A 16,778-nucleotide genomic window follows, 5' to 3' on the forward strand; every position below is an offset into this window, starting at 1 on the left:
CTGCCTCACTATCTGTCTTTACATTTGTCTCTTTGTCTGTACTTCTGTCTGTCTGCCTGTTTATTCTTAGTTTGCCTCTTTGATTAGCTGATCAATAGGTTTTTCCTTTAAAATATATTTGTTAGTCAGTCAGCAAGTTTATCTTTATGTAATTTTGTCCTTCTTTCAAGCGGTCAGTTTGTAATATTGCTGTTAAGTCTGTTATTTGTCCTTCAGTCAGTCTTTATGTCCATCTCTCTGTCTGTCTTTCTGTCTGTCCTTCTGTCTGTCTTTCTGTCTGTCCTTCTGTCTGTCTTTCTGTCTGTCCTTCTATTTGCTTTCTGTCTGTCCTTCTGTCTCTCTTTCTGTCTGTCTGTCTTTCTGTTCGCCTCTTTGTGTCTTGCAGTCTATATTTCTGTCTGTTTTTTTTCAGTCTTTCTGTCTTTCTGTCTGTCTTTTTGTCTGTCTTTCTATCTGTCTTTCTTGTCTTTCTGTCTGTCTTTACATTAGTCTTTTTTTCTGTCTGTCTTTCTGTCTGTCCTTCTGTTTGTCTTTCTGTCTGTCTGTCCATCTGTTTGTCTTTCTGTCTGTCGTTCTGTCTCTCTTTCTCTCTGTCGTTCTGTCACTCTTTCTGTCGCTCTGTCTTTCTGTTCGCCCCTTTGTGTGTCTTTTTGTGTGTCTTTCTGTCTGTCTTTCTTGTCTATCTGGCTGTCTATTTGTTTTTTTCTTTCTGTCTGTCCTTCTGTAAGTCTTTATATCTGTCTTTCTGTCTGTCTTTCTTGAATATCTGTCTGTTTTTCAGTTTGTCTCTCTGTCTATCTTTCTGTTTGTCATTATGTTTTTTATGTCTTTTGTTTTCTATCTGTCTTTATGTCTTTCAATCTGTCTGTCTGTATTTTTATTTATTTTTCTATCTTTCTGTCTGTCTTACTCTATATCTGTCATTTTATCAATCTTTCTGTCTGTTCTTATGTCTTTCATTATGTTTGTTGCTTTGTTCTGTATGTAGGTATATCTCTTATTTTATCTTTTAATTGTCTATATTTATCTATCTATTTTATTGTATTCCTAGGTTGATCACTAGTCTGAATGACCGACAGAATGACGTCATCTTCATTGTCTGAATATGAATATTCCATGTGGCTCGCCTTCAAAACATTGACATCATTTATTCACCAAATAAAATATAAATTGAGGACAAAATCGGTCCAGTGGTTAGCGAGATCATGAGCTTTAAAGATTTAAAAAGTCGGATAGTTGTGGAGTTCCCTAAACCCTTACCTAAAGTGATAAACAAACAAAAACTGACCTCAACCCATATTTTAAATTTTCATCAAACTAAGGGGGAGTAATTACAGAGATTTAACAAGATAAGACAATAGCTAATACATTTTTGTACATTCCCAATGTTACAAAACAAAAAATTACCCTTTCTGTAAATTACATTTAGCGGTTGAAACGTTTTGACACTCAAGTTTATGAACCAACCAATCAATATTCAATAATAGCCCCCAAAGTTGTTACGCTAACGAATAAGAAAACATTATTATAAAAATTTGGAGACTAGTGCAATAAGCTGACCAATGTCGCCTCCATCCATGGAGGGATTCGCTGCTCAACTAAACAATTTGGCTGAAACTGCTTTCACAGAATCTGGTTTACAAATGCATGTTGAATTTAAGTGGATATTATGATTGGCGGAAATTCACACGAATTTTGGTAGCTATTTCCACAATCATTGGTCAGCTAGTTCATCCAGTAGGCGTGAAGGATTTGGGGTATATGGGAGATTTGGGGATAGCTATCTTAGCCCGCTACATATATCTTTTTATTGGAGTACTTTGATAATCTAGTGTAAGATCCAGGTAATATTTAATCCATTGCATTTAATAAATGATCATCCTGCCTTCCATTTCCTCGGAGCCTGACTTCTTGGCTCCAGCTCTTCCTCCCCGCCGTTCACATAGCCGCCGTTCCGCCGGGAAAACTGAACGGGCTGACCGTTGACCGGCAGCTGGTCAATTGAGATAATGTTGTTCTTGTTGGTACGTGATACTCGGGGTATACTGTTACTATGGCTTCTACATAGAAAAACAGATAATATAAATATATGGATAAATTGATATAATGTTTAAACCTCAAATTTTACAAAGTATGTATTAAACCAATAAGAGCACGAAAATAGTATTTATATTTCCAAAAACTAAAGCTTAAGGCGTTTCTAACGATATTCTAAGCATTTTTCTACTATCCAATAAGTGTAAAACACTAGAGGAAGAAAGGGAACCTATCTATCCTGGGTCATTGAAAATCAACCAATGGTGTCGCTTATATTAACACAGCCAAGTAGTAGAAAATAATTTAGAAGCAGAGGTCTTTGAAAAGGGAAGAGAGGTAGTTGTCTGTATATACATCTATTCTATAGATCTGTCACTACCTATTAACACAAGCTGCGCAATTTAAAGTTTAAAAAGGTCCACATTTTGTTTGGATACCTTGAATTCATTTTAGTAGACAATAATGGATAAATAGATCTTCATGGTTATTAGATATAATGATATATTTATAAATATATTATGTTTGATATTTCTAATATAAAATTTACATAAAGATAAACATTTTCTGCAAAAAAAAATTCTTCTAGCTTCAAAAATAAAAAAACAGCCGTTTGAAATTAAGTAAAAGAGGACCTAAAAACAAAGGTTGTTAAATAAAAGGGTGAAGGAAGCGAAAATTGACTTTGACTTACTTAAGGTCGGAAATTTATTATCAAACAGGAGACTTGCACAAAAAAATAGCCCTCTAGCTCTAATAGGAACTGAGATAATAAGGTGCGGCAAGGGGCCCGACTGTTAAGGGTTAAGTGCCTTTAGGTGCATAGCCGATAATAAATACATTTATAGAAAGACAGCTATTAAATGAAAACTACCTGTTAGTTAATCTACTTTTTTCATTGCTAGATTCCAGCTCACTTAGACTTATACCACTATCTCTTGTAGCACTAGAACTTGCTGTGCTTGCCTAATATTAACATTAAGAAATATAAGTTAGAAGGAATTTCAATCAAATTTTAAGGTTTAATTATAAAATTCGTATTTTTGTATAATTCTTTATCTAAAAGCGGAAATACAATTTAAGTTAATTAATTTTGACCAACAGGATAGGTGGATTTTAAACTACCAGCGCTCTAATTAGTTGAATGATGTACGACACTTAAGCTTCTCCAATCAGAGCGCAGATAGTTTTCAATCCACCAATCACAGATGTCAAAATAATTAACTTAAATTGTATTTCCGCTTTTAGATAAAGAATTATACAACAAAACGAATTTTATAAAAAATCATTAAAATTTGACGCAGATTTCAAATCTTCCTCTAACATTAATTTTTTTCCAACTTATATATCTTAATTGACATATTATCTCAATGGAAATATAATATTAATGGATATATTGACAGGGGAAAAATGTCGTGCATTTAGGTTGCTATTATTGACTTCATTTATTGGCCAGTTCATTCATACAGTAGAAGGACAGGGGATGGGGGGGGGGGGGTATCACTATTTTATACATCTGCAAGTTTCACTTTGTTAGAGTACATGAAAATCTGGAGCAAAATCCAAGTACCTAATGTAGTTGTATTACAGAAGCTACTCTATAATTATTTTTGTTTGTTAATTAGTCCGTCCATCAGTCTGTAAAGTTATTTTCACAGATATTTTGTCTGTCTGTCTGTGTGTCCCCTCTAGGTTTAGGTCTATACTGATAACATACTGGGATTTATTCCTACAATTTGGTTCCAATAAGACTGGTACTTATATGTCTGTCTGTCCGCCAATTGTGTGTTTGTTTTTTTATATTTCTATCCATCTGTGTGTCTGTCTATCTATCTATTTGTCTGTCCCCTTTTGTTCCTATAAGACTAAAATTTTGTTCTTATAAGACTAGGTACTTAAAAGTCTGTCTGTGTCTGTCCGACTATCTATTTGTGTGTCTGTCTGTCTATCCATCTGTCTGTCTGTCTCCTCTCTATATTTCTCTCTATCCCCTCTTGGAGTAGGTCTTTAATGATAATATACTGGGATTTATTCCTACAATTAGGTTCCTATAAAACTGAATACTTAACCCTTACAGATCGGGCCCCTATTCCCACCTTAATAGATCGGGGGGGGGGGGGGGTCATATTGACCCCCCCCTCTATCTCGGCTTCTGTTACAGATAAAGACGTAAAATTTTTTTCTGGTGGTTCATGTGTATTTTTAGAGAAAATTACTTTTTCTAGTCATAGCAGTCAGGCCGCTCCTTAGCCGCTTTTTAGCGGCCAGCCGCTAAATTTTAAAACAGCTGTAGAGCGGCCAATTTTGCAGCTAGGATGACCAAATTTTAGGACGAACTTTTATTTTTCATAACAAAAAAATTACTTTTTCTGATCATCGCCAAAAAACGGCAAATAACGGAAACCGCCATTTTCGGCGGTTACGGCGGTAAAACGGCGGTTGGCGGCGCCAATTAATATTTTTATCTGTTTATTATTGCTCAAGGATTTACAAAAAAAAATTTATAGGTCTCTAGCTGTAATAGAAGCCACGATTTTCATGATATATGTCTGTAGCCGGACAAAAATCGGTCATAAAGTCGGTCAGGGTGCGGTCAAACGGTCATAACACCACTTTTCTCATAACGTCATTGATATCTCAGTATTCAACAAAAAAATTTTAGGTTTCTATCTTATAAACAAAGTCATAATGTAGAAATTAAGAATTATTTAGAATTTTTTTTAAATTTTGGTGCTACCCAACCGACTTTGACCGGACACCACGACCGACACAGACCAGATATCCTAATAAAATCAACTCTTGCCGACGTATAATTACTAAACTTAAAAAGTCATGAAGTCACAACTCTCTATCTTACCTACAAAAAAAATAACATTGAAAAAATAGAGGGGGGGGGTCAATATGACCCCCCCCCCCGATCTGTAAGGGTTAAGTGTCTGTCTATCTATCTATCTATCTATTTGTCTATCTATCTAATCTACTGTGTGTCTGTCTGTCTATCTATTTGTCTCTCTATACCCTCTAGCAACCTAGTAAAAGTGTCTGACTCTGATTATGACGTTAAAATAATTAGCCAATGAGAGGCCACTATAAATTTTACCATTGGTCAATTACAGTGTATACTGGCCTCTCATTGGCTAATTTTTTTTACGTCACAATCAGAGTCAGACACTTTTACTAGGTTCTCCTCTAGGTCTAAACTGATAATATACTGGGATTTATTCGTACAATTTGGTCCCAATAAGACTGGGTATTTTATTGTCTTTCTGTTAATCTATCTATTTGTCTGTCTATCCCCTCTAGGTATAGGTCTATACTGAGATATATACCTGAGACTTGGTTCCAATAAGCCTGGGTAGTTCAGTTTCGGGAGTAGATTTTCGGGTACCGTTAACTTCACCCTTTCTTGAACCTGCAGTTTTTTTAGGTTGAAAATAAAAGTATAATAAAAAAATAGCCCAATTGTAAAACCAATCATTAAAAAAGTACCAAAAGTTCCAAAGCCAATGAATAAAACTTTTGGTAATATAATTAATTTGTGGGGCGAGGGGTATTAAACCACAACTCCCCATATAACATCCCTATTTTAAATAGAAAAAAAGATAAAAAAATTATGTTATTCTATTATTTAAAATTCTTTTTTTTTCTTCATTTTTAAAAATCAGACACTTTTTCCAACTTTCCTATATCTTTTCGTTTTGCTTCTTTTCTCCCATTTTCTGGTAACGGTTTACCGTTTCGCTGAGTGGCGGTGATTTCTTTTCTCCCGTTTAATAACTTTGTCGGCGGATTATCTTGATGATTTAGTAAATGGTCCTTCTAAAAAATATCATTATTATTATTGATATAAAAATTACCATATCAATCAATTATGAAAAAAAAAAAACGAAGCGAAGCTTTTCTATTATTAGGGTAGGTCCATCCGTCCGTACGGTTATATCTTTTCGTAAATTTAAACAGGTTATAATTGTCCTATCGATTTAATACTTTGCATGCTGGTTCCTATAACAGTTAGGTCCAACTTAGATAGCGCAGCATCTCTATAATTATTACAAGAAAGTCTGAACGTCCGTTTAAAACAAGCTGATTATTTACTTTTTTTGACAACAAACTTTGTATGTTTAAAATATCTAATTAATCTGATTTTTGCAATACAGATTCCTATAACAACAAGGTACACTGTTATAATAATTTCTATAATCAAGTCCTAAAATGTCATCATTTACTTACAATTTTGTATTGAATTATGCATTAATATTCTGCTTATTCAGTTCTGATACTCTACAAGTGTTAATGTTCGCTTGTCTTTCTATTTTAGAGCTTCGCTTTTATGGATGTTGTCAATATATGTTTGTTAGTCTGTCTGACATACTGCCTATTTGTCTGACTATCTTTCCACATGTTTGTCTTATGTTTCTTGCATCATGTCTTTCTGTAAGTTTGTCTGTCTGTATGTGTATCTGTCTTTCTGTCGCTATCTCTGTTTTACTGTCTGTTTATCCGACTTTAGTTCTTTATATCTTTCTGTCTACTTGTATGACTTTCTGTGGGTGTAACTGTCTGTCTATCTGTCTGTCTGTCTGTCTAGCTTCTGTCTTTCTGTCTGGTTGTATGTATGTGTGTTAGTCTATCTGTATGTCTAACTATCGTTCTTACGATCTATCTATCTATCTACCTTTCCATATATCTATCTATCTATTCATCTATCTATCTGTTTATGGTAACCTGTAAAGAATTCCCCTCTAGGTCAGGTAGAGTACTTGTTTTAGATTTGGCAGTATTGTTCCTAGCAGTTTTATATTCATATTTGGTTTCCAAGTGCAGCTTTTTTACAATTTCAGTAAGTTATACCCCTGATTAATAACTTGACTTGTAGTTTTAGAACCGGTTCTCATCCATACAATAAAATCATAAAATTAATACCAGTTTTGTTAACAACACTGGTTTTAACCTTATAATTTTTCATTTTAATATTCGCGAAAAGCTGTTTTTAATATGATTTGATACATAACTATTCTACAAAAATGTAAATGAACGAACAAAATAGGGGGTGGGGGGTGGGGCGGGATCAATTTACTTAAGAATATGTAATTTAAAATTTATCTACAAAATATTTTTATAAAAAAAGCAAATATGATTATTTTATTTTGTATATTGTTTAAAGTTAAAATATCTAAATATATAAAAAAAATTATGCAAGTGTATATATATTTTCTATAAAAAAATTTTTTTTATGAAATTTTACATCTGTCCGTACGTATATCCGTCTGTAAGACGCAAAGTGGGAGAAGCTCAAATAATTATAGAGTACCTTTGCTACAAAAAAATATAAAAATTCCTTGAGGCCCAAGCAGCTTGTCGTTTTCTCAGCGTTGAATTTGTTGATTTTCCACAATGTTCAGCATCCCCTCCTCTGTACCTGAAAAAGTAAAATTCAGCTTTTGGATTTTGGGGGGGAGGGATAACAACACCCCCAACCCGTGTTTTTCTACCTTAATTATGTTTGTGAAAGATAGAGGGCCATAACTAAGTGACTTTTTAAATATGGTTGATACACATAACCGACTGTTGAAATTCTTTGAATATCTCCATCCTGGCGGGTACTGGATGCCAGCAATCCAGCTAGGTAGATAGCACAAACATTTTAAAAAAAATAATAAACAAGGCATTTTATGTAATTGAAATACTCAACGACTGAAGGTCAGGAAAGGAACAAACTATTTAGAGTTAATGTGTAAGACAAAATAACTTAGAATATGACCTTGAAGATATGGGGGGGTGTTGACACCCTTCTATACCCTTTACTGCATACAATAGATAATAAATTAATCTAGTCTCCAAATTATGATTGTTATTAAATTTCCTCTTAAGTAGAATTATTAATGGAAATTTTTTGACATAGCCTAACCAAATTAAAAATCAAAATAATTTTTTTGTAATATCCTAATAGCTTACATTTCAAAAATAAATGAAACCATTATTGTGTTTGATTTAAACTTCTTTTGGTGTTATTAAGACAAAAGTCTTCGTAAAACTAACTATTTTTGAATTTAAAGAAAGTAAAATTATCTTTTTAAATCTTTTCTGTGAATTACTCAATAAAATTTATGCAACTTACGAATATGATTCATTAGTTATTTTTACGCAAAGTTAATTTTTATTTGTAATTTGCATAAGTAAGTGCATAATAGATTTTAGGGTTGAATTTAAATTTCAATAAAAGTGAAGATGTTTTCTTTGTCCATGAAGGCACAAGGCAATGGCCAATCAATTGGTGTAAACCCATAATTATAATAAAAAAAATGTTATTTAGGCCAACGAATTAAATAACGTGTTGATAAAACGGATAATCTATACTACAAGTAAGAGGAGGGAGGGGAGAAGTCAAATCTTCCCCCCAAACCCAACTTTCGTTACAAAGAAAAGTCCAGTAAGTCATACAGAGAAAAATTAAAATATTTTGTTTTTCTTTTCTTTTTATGTGTGATTCCTATTGTGAGGGTGGTGGTACCAGGAACGTCCAATAGGGGGGGGGGGAAGGGGAAAAGTGGTAATTACCTACCAAAAATTTTTATTTTTTATTTTTAATTTCTACCCCCCCCCCCAAATTACAAAAGCTTGGACGTCCTTCCCTCTATGATATAAAGATTACCCCCCCTCTAATCTAAAATTTTATTTTTTACCCCCCTCCCCAAATAAAAAATCTTGGACGCCCTTGGGTGGTTCGGTCCCCCAAAATAGCTATAAACCTTCCCAGGACATATTAGAAGCTACATTTTAAAGAAAACTATATTGTATTAGCGGTTAGCAAGATCCTTAGGTCAATCTCATTAAGTCTTATATATTTATATACATAATTTTTTCGACAATTATTTTATCCCTTTAGATCCCTAATTTTTATCACAAAAAATTATAAAACATTCTGCCTCAACCCTAATAACAACTTTTAAAATTTTGCTTTGTAATAGGTGTGAACAAAAAGTATGAGAAATTATTAAGCTTATGAGTAATTAATGTTTTTGCAATATGCAACATCCACGAAAAACATTTTCCAGTATGGCTTTAAAACCGATTAATATCCGCTAGTTAAGAACTGGTTCTTACCCATACAGGAAAATAATGTATAGCATCGTATTACAGACATTTTTTTTCAAATATAAAATTACAAATCATTAAAATAATACCAGTTTTGTAAGCCCTTAAATAACTATAACAAAATGCAACGTCCACGAAAAACACTTTATGCAATATTCAGGGATCTTAGGGGATAAGACATTGAACTTTGAAGTTTAATGTACTCCCCCAATGACGATGGTCAAAATTAGATTATAGATTATAAGTTGAAAAAGTATGGACACTGTTATGTTAAAAAAAAACTCAAGATATAGTAGATTATACAATGTTTTCATGCCAACGAATAAAAGAAAGTGTTTATAAAAACATTAGGTACTAGTATAAATGACGGGCTAATTATTCCCTCCCTCCCTGGCATTAACTAAAACAAGCCACCATGATTACGCCACCGAATGTGGTGCCTCCCCCACCCCCCTTTTGTTTTTGTGTACAAAAATATAATTTATTGAGGGGTGGGTATATTTTCTTATATTAGTCCCACCCAACCCCCCTTCCCAAGAAATTAGATATAAACCAGCGCAGAACCAGTTGCTAAATTCCATGAAGAGTGAAGCCCAATCGGTTCCGCGGCTACCGAGATCTCAAGCCTTAGTCAGACAGACAAACAGACATCAAGCTACTTTGAAATATTAAGAAGACAATAAATTAAATAAAAATGAAAAACGGAAGGTGTCTAAGTGTCTAAGTGACGTCATAAAAATGAGAGATGAGAGTGGAGAAGTGGGAATGAAAACCCCTAAAAAAGATATGATTAATCTCTAATTTTTATGACGTCACATGGCTGATTCTTAAGACAGTTTGTCCTCTTACGGAAAAATATATAAAAATCTGAATTTAGTATTTTTTCAATAAAAAGTATGTAAATAAAAAATAAAAAACCGTTAAATCATTTTTTTTCTTTATTACTACTCGTTGTTGACATTTAAAAGATATTTTGTTAAAATATCATGGTTAAAAATACAAAATGTTGCATTTGAAGTAGCGGAACAATTCTATGATTTTAAATGTAATTCTGTAAGTCCGTCTGCTCTGTTTTGTTTGGTATTTAAATTCTCAACAGTTAAGTAACCTATAATGTCTATAATACGACGATTATCTATTTATCTATACTTATCTAACTATCAATCATTCTATCTATCTATCTTCTACCTACAACCTACATCAACCTACATCATACATATCTATCTATCCATATGGTTTCCAAGGTAGCCATGAGTGCTCTATAAAGAATATTCTATGAACCTTGAAAATTTATATGTAAAACAACATTTTTTCTTCAATTTTATTTATCACTTCTGAAGATTGCGAAAGCATGAAACTTTCAGTTAAAAATTAATAAAATTAAAGCAAAAAAACATCCTTTTACTATATATATATATATATATTTATTCATACACATATCTATCTATCTATCTTTCCATATTTTCTTACTTTATTTCAGTTTCAGTGCTGGATCTATTGTTTGCATGCCTGCAAGGATAAAAAAATATATTAAGAATGGTGACACAAAAATCATAATCATTTTTTTCGTATTCATTCGAATCCGGTGGACAGGAACCGGTTCTCATCCATACGAAAAAACTATGTCTAGCATCGTATTATAACCAGCTTTCTACGAATATAGAAATGTACAATCATAAGATTAAAACTAGTTTTTTTAGCCCGTGCCTTCGGCATCTCGGGGCTAAAAAAACTAGTTTTAATCCTATAATTGTACATTCTATATCCGCGGAAAGCCGTTTATAATACGATGCGAGAAATAACTATTCCAGCATGATTTTGAAACCGATTAATTTCTGCTAGATTTCAACCGGTTCTTTAAAAAATCGTTCCCTCAGAGATAACAAAACTGGGTTGAATATTATAATTTTTTATTTTAATATTCGCGAAAAGCTAACTATTATACGATGCAATAAATAACTATAAATTTAATTAATTTTACATTAACATGACCGATAGGATAATATATTTAAAAATATATTTTTTAAGTAGCGAAGTTATTCTATAATTCGTATTACCTGTCTGTTTTTCATTAGTTCGTAACGCAATAGGGAAAATGTGATTTAATCGGTTTCTATATTAGATAGACAGATTAATTGTACATTTGTAGAACATCAAATGTCGTTCAATATACCACCCCTTGCAAAGATTATTTTAATATATTTTTAGACATTTCTTAGGCTTCTTTATACTTAGAGTATGTCCGTTCATCCGTCTATTACCGTACATAAATTACACTTTTTAAGATGTAATTTTTTCTCTTTTTTGTTGGCTTATCACTCAATATTAGAGTAAAACACTAGAGGGAGAAAGGGTTAAATATCTCCCCATCGCAACCACCTTGTGCAACCTTTTCATTGGGTCATTGAAAATCAACCAATGGTGACGCTTATATTAACACAGCCATGTAGCAGAAAATAATTTAGAAGCAGACGAAAGAAGTCTTTGCGTTTGAAAAAAGAAGGGAGGTAGTTGTCTGTATATACATCTATACTATAGATCTGTTTACTCAATAATTAACCTTCCATGGAACTATAAAAAAACCTTTATAATAAAGGAGAACCAAATCAGTCCATCAGTTAGATAATAGTTATAACTTAGGTGCACAGACAAACTAAATTATAGAATAGTTTTACTACTAAATATCAATTAAGCAACTCATGCTAAAAATTTCTCATATATATTTTCCTTAATTTGGTATATTAAATTAAGTTTCTAAAAATATCATTTAAGCAATGTACTTTTGAAGTTAAGGGATAAGGGATCAAACAGTTGATTATGGATTGATGCACTACACCCCTAATTACTTTAGACAAAATAACCCTTCTCCGGATTAGTAATAACGCCAGAAAATCTATGAAACACAAGGTTGTGACAACCTATTCAATATTTAGTTAGTACTCAATAGAAACAGGATATCTTATATAGATAAAAAAAAACAATGCAATGTCCACTCCCTCCTTGATTTATGATTTATCACTTAATAGTGATTTATAAGCTTTTCGCAGATAATAATTATAAAATTTTGATTATCCCCGATGTTAACAGTACTGGTATTAATTTCATGATTATTATCTTAATATTCGTGGAAAAATTATCAGTAATACAATGCATAAAATTTCAGTATGGGTTCGTGGATATTAATCGTTCTCGAACCCATACTGGAAAATTATCTTACCTCGACTTGGGATGTAAGAGTGGAGAGTCGGTTAAATTCTCCTCGCTTCGACTTCTCCGGCTAATATTGCTCTGCCGACTTTCAGACTGTCGGCTTTCTGTCCGATGCTGGCTGTGCCGACTGTCAACAGCTCGGCTGAGATTGCTTGACGTTGAAGTTGTAGTTCGGCTGTTTCTTGTTGCGGCACTAAGTTCAGAGCCAAGCTTTATACTTGAGATTTCTGACAAATTATCCTTTAAAATATAAATAATTATTATATACTTAGTTATTATTTATCTATCTAATTAAACATTGCCTTTCTTTTTTATTTTAAAGTTTGTATGTTTTTCAACCTTTCTTTTTAAAATTTTTTACACATCTTTCAATTTAATTCTTAAATATCAGTCTGTCGATCAATGTGTTTGTATAATGTTTGTATATTAGTCTGTAGGTATGTCTGTCTGCATGTTTGTCTGTGTATCTGTCTGTCTTCATAACTTTCTGACTGTCTGTCTGTATATCTGTCTGACTGTCTGTCTGTCTTTATAACTAACTGTCTGTCTGCTGGTTGTTTGTCTGTCAGTATGTTTTTCTGTATGTCTGTCTGTGTATCCACCTATCTAATAATCTCACCTTGGAAGCTGTACTAAAACTGTCTTTTGACCTGTCCCTAGCCTTTGACTCTGTTCCTTTTCTTCTACCATCCTTGGAACTCTGGTATCAAAGTTCAAAAATTAGATTTCATTTAACTCTTTACGCGCAGCTGTATATATAGGGTCTATTTATACATACTTACTATCATATAGGGTATCAGTAATCCTTTTACTAAAGTAACAGGATGTCTGTGTATCTGTGTGTCTGTGTGTTTGTACCGAAGGATCTCGCTTACCGTGAACCGATCGGGTTCTCCTTAACAGGGTAGCTTCTCATAAGTCCCGGGAAGGTTTATAACTATTTTGGGGGAGGGTACCACCACCCTATCAGGAGAAATCGCCCCTAGAAAAAAATTACCCCTCTCGAAAAAGAGACTCCAACGAAACATAAACCAATTATTTCTGTAATTAGATATTTTAAATAAAAAAAAACATTCAAAGTGCCACTAGAGGCCTCTAGGGGGCGTAGCCGCTAGTTTAATAGAAATGGATTGGCAGAAAAAGAGTCTAGAACCATTTAAAGACTTAGGTCCCACCCTCCCCCAATTAAAAACATATCCTAAAACCTACATGGTTATCTTGTAGTTTCTCATAGGTTCCTGAAAGGTTGTTAACTTTTTGGGGGGTGGGGTGATTTTACTTTTACTTATTGAAACTAAATAATAAGGGAGTTGAATTTAACCCAAACACTCCACCTCAAGAGCCACTAGAGGCTTAGCCGCTAGATTTGATATAACAACTACTAAGTCTGGACAGGGTTTATGCTATCTTTTGAGAATAAATTTTTTTGAAACTTTCCTGTTTGCTTCTAGAACTATCTATTGAGTTACTCTTGCTCTTACTCCACGGCTTTCGTAACTAAAATAATATCATTATCGCATCGTGTTATAGACAGCTTTCCGCGGATATTAGAATAAAAAATTATAAGATTGAAAACTAGTTTTGCAAGACATGTAGAGCCATAGGCATGGACTAACAAAAGTGGTATTAATTATATTATTTTATTTTAATATTCGTAGAAAATTGTCTGTAATTCGATGCTATACATGATTTTTCATATAAATAACCTGTTCTTTATGTAAAGGCATACAAATATCACAGTCATGAGATTATTTAATTTTATGCTCTAAAAACGACAAAAATCAGACAAAAGTGGGACAAAACGTATAATTATTATAAAACATAAAAATAACTAGTGACCCAAATTTGCCTCAAAACGTTTATCACGGAAAACAGACAAACATATTTTTTTTTTTAAAGCTGCATTACTAATACACTTTGAAACGTTTGGACACTCAACTTAATGAACCAGCCAATCAAAATTCAACATAAGATTTTGAGCTAACGAATAAGAAAATTTTGGAGACTAGTGTAATAAACAGCCCAATGTCCCCTCCCTCCTTGCAAAATTTATCAACTGTAGACATTTTTATCACTAATAAACGTTTAAGAAAATAATTAAATTTTCATTTTCTTTGCTTTTTTAATCCAGTTATCTAAAACGGGATAAGACAATGGCTGATAGTTTAATATTCAAACCCAATAATGATACACAAAATTACTACGTCTGTAGATTACAATTAGTGGTTGAAACGTTTAAACATTCAAATAAAGGAACCAACAAATCAAACTTCAATAAAAGGTCCCAAAGTAGTTAAGCCAATGAATAAGAAAACATTATCATAAAACTATGTATAAACAGCCCAATGTCCCCTCCCTCCCCGAGTATAATGGCACACAAAATGAAATTCTGGGTTCCATGTTTGTTTGTAATTAGGTTACTTGACATTTATATTTACAACTGCAGCCACAGGTAAGCATTTTGCCAAAAATAGAATTTAAAAAAAAAACGGTTAGGTCAAGTAAAGGTCAGGGGAGCCCTGTAGGGAAAGTATCATATATAAACAGGGGCCCTGCAGGGGTAGTGCATAAGCAGATTATAGAAATATCCGTCTGATCTTCGTTGAATTCTATTAATAGATTGTACCTATCAATTTAAACCCTAGATGAATATTCTTGTAGCAATATTCGTTATGCTAACATTTATTTTTGGCATAAATCTTTTAAATTTTATTTATTAAAGTTTTCAACTTTGTTTAAACCCCTTCGATTGCACACATTTGTTATGAAGTCCTAATCATACATTTCAATGTAGCGCACTAAACCTGCGGGGATTCCTATTACCCAATTTAACCGAACTTATTAAAATACAAATGAGAAACTACCCCGTCTTACTAACAGCTAAGCTTTTCTATAATTAGGGTCGGTCCGTCTGACGTCCGTCCGTCCGTCCGTCACAGAGAGATAGCTTTTTTCGTTAATTTAGGCATGTTAGAATTGTCCTATCGATTTCAAATTTTGCATGGTGATTCCTTTAGTAGTTAGGTACGATTTAGAAAGCGTAGCAACTCTATAATCATTACAAGAAAGTCCGTACGTCCATTTTGTGTTGATTTTTTTTACTTTTTTAACAACAAATTTCTATGTGATCTAATCATCCGATTGATATGATTTTTGGTATGTTGATTCCTGGGACAACAAAGTATAATGTTATAAGCAACTCTATAATCAAGTCCTAAAAATGTAAATATGTCCTTAACATTATCCTTAGCAGTTTTTCAACAAATTTACTTACAATTTTGCTTCGACTCTTATACATTTATATTCTGATTATTCAGTTCTGACACTATAAAAGTGTTAATGTCCGTTTGTCCTACCGTTTCAGTGCTTCGCTTTTATGGATGTTGTCATCCTTGTTTTAAATATATTTTAAAATAAGGGAGGGAGAGTACATTGGACTGTTTACTACCCTAGTCCCCAAAGTTTGGGGACTTTATTAAATTTTGATTGGTATGTTTATTGAGTGAGTATACAAACGTTTCAATCATCAATTTTAATCTACAGAAAGGATAATTTTAGTATCATTATTGGTGATGTACATTAATTTATCGGCCATTTTCTGATCCCTTTAGATCATCGATATAACAACCTAAGGAATTTATTTTTATAATATTTGTCAATGTTTCGTTTTATGTTCGCCACAATAGTTTATATTATTACGTCTTTGTTTTATTTTATTTTGCCAGCCTCTAACTTTTAGCAATATATTATTACTTTGATATTGCACCAGATTTTCATGTTCTCTAATAAAGTGAAACTCGCAGCTGACTAAAATAACGAAACCCCCATCCACCCCCTCTACCCCATCCTCTTTCTTCCTACTAGATTAACGAACTTCCAAAGCGAGGCTTTTTTACATTTAGTGTGTTAATTTGCATGTTAATTTGCACTCATTGATGGTATATGCATTATTTTCCCAACGCTTTTTACATTGTAGGTTTTTTTTATCTTTTTTTCTTTTTGTAACACAAAAAGATCTGACCCTCGGCTTGTTTTCAATAGATATTCCTATCTATATATTTAAAAGTAGTAGGATATGTGTCTGCCTGTAGCAAACCGATATGGTACTACTTTACAGTGTAGCTTCTCAAAGGTCCTTGGAAGGTTTATAAAAATTTTGGGGTATGGAACAACCGCCTTTCCAAGAGAAATCGCCCTTAGAAGAAAATTGCTAATAACTTTTTACTTTTTATTTTTACAAACAAAAAATAGAAAATTGGATGGGCCGACTCAATCCTCTCAAGAGCCACTAGAGGCCTCTAGGGGCGTAGGTGCTAGTATATCTTTACCTGAGTTCCATTTACATGTACAGGAGACTATCTATCTATCTATCTATCTATCTATCTATCTATCTATCTATCTATCTATCTATCTATCTATCTATCTATCTATCTATCTAT

General features: G+C 32.9%; 2 protein-coding genes across 2 annotated transcripts in view; both read right to left on the minus strand.

The window, feature by feature from the left end:
- Window positions 1–1,031: 1,031 nt before the first annotated feature.
- LOC145330379 (uncharacterized) lies at window positions 1,032–6,929 on the minus strand. Its single transcript, XM_080175017.1, has 7 exons — window positions 6,900–6,929; window positions 6,760–6,858; window positions 5,721–5,853; window positions 5,364–5,449; window positions 2,909–3,000; window positions 1,886–2,060; window positions 1,032–1,127 (listed from the first exon to the last, which is right to left on the minus strand). The coding sequence occupies exons 1-7, from the start codon at window positions 6,927–6,929 to the stop codon at window positions 1,032–1,034; spliced, it is 711 nt and encodes a 236-aa protein (XP_080031143.1).
- A 421-nt stretch (window positions 6,930–7,350) lies between these two features.
- LOC145330380 (uncharacterized) overlaps window positions 7,351–16,778 on the minus strand; it is a 35,372-nt gene continuing 25,944 nt past the window's right edge. The window contains exons 10-15 of the mRNA XM_080175018.1: window positions 13,773–13,836; window positions 13,549–13,577; window positions 12,959–13,039; window positions 12,347–12,579; window positions 10,600–10,638; window positions 7,351–7,453 (exon numbers count right to left, since the gene is read on the minus strand). Of these exons, the coding sequence (XP_080031144.1) occupies window positions 7,351–7,453; window positions 10,600–10,638; window positions 12,347–12,579; window positions 12,959–13,039; window positions 13,549–13,577; window positions 13,773–13,836 (549 nt within the window). The remainder of the gene's footprint in view (window positions 7,454–10,599; window positions 10,639–12,346; window positions 12,580–12,958; window positions 13,040–13,548; window positions 13,578–13,772; window positions 13,837–16,778) is intronic.

Source organism: Acartia tonsa, chromosome 10 (genome assembly GCF_053477335.1).
Source record: "Acartia tonsa isolate MP-2025a chromosome 10, ASM5347733v1, whole genome shotgun sequence".
Classification (NCBI taxonomy): domain Eukaryota; kingdom Metazoa; phylum Arthropoda; class Copepoda; order Calanoida; family Acartiidae; genus Acartia; species Acartia tonsa.

Bases quoted from the DNA above. Each gene is read 5' to 3' on its own strand.
- LOC145330379 (XM_080175017.1), bottom strand. From the start codon at position 6,929: ATGAGAACCGGTTCTAAAACTACAAGTCAA. The intron at 6,859-6,899 runs GTTATTAATCAG...ATTGTAAAAAAG, and splicing joins GTTCTAAAACTACAAGTCAA to CTGCACTTGGAAACCAAATA. The intron at 5,854-6,759 runs GTTACCATAAAC...GATATTTTTTAG, and splicing joins TAGAGGGGAATTCTTTACAG to AAGGACCATTTACTAAATCA.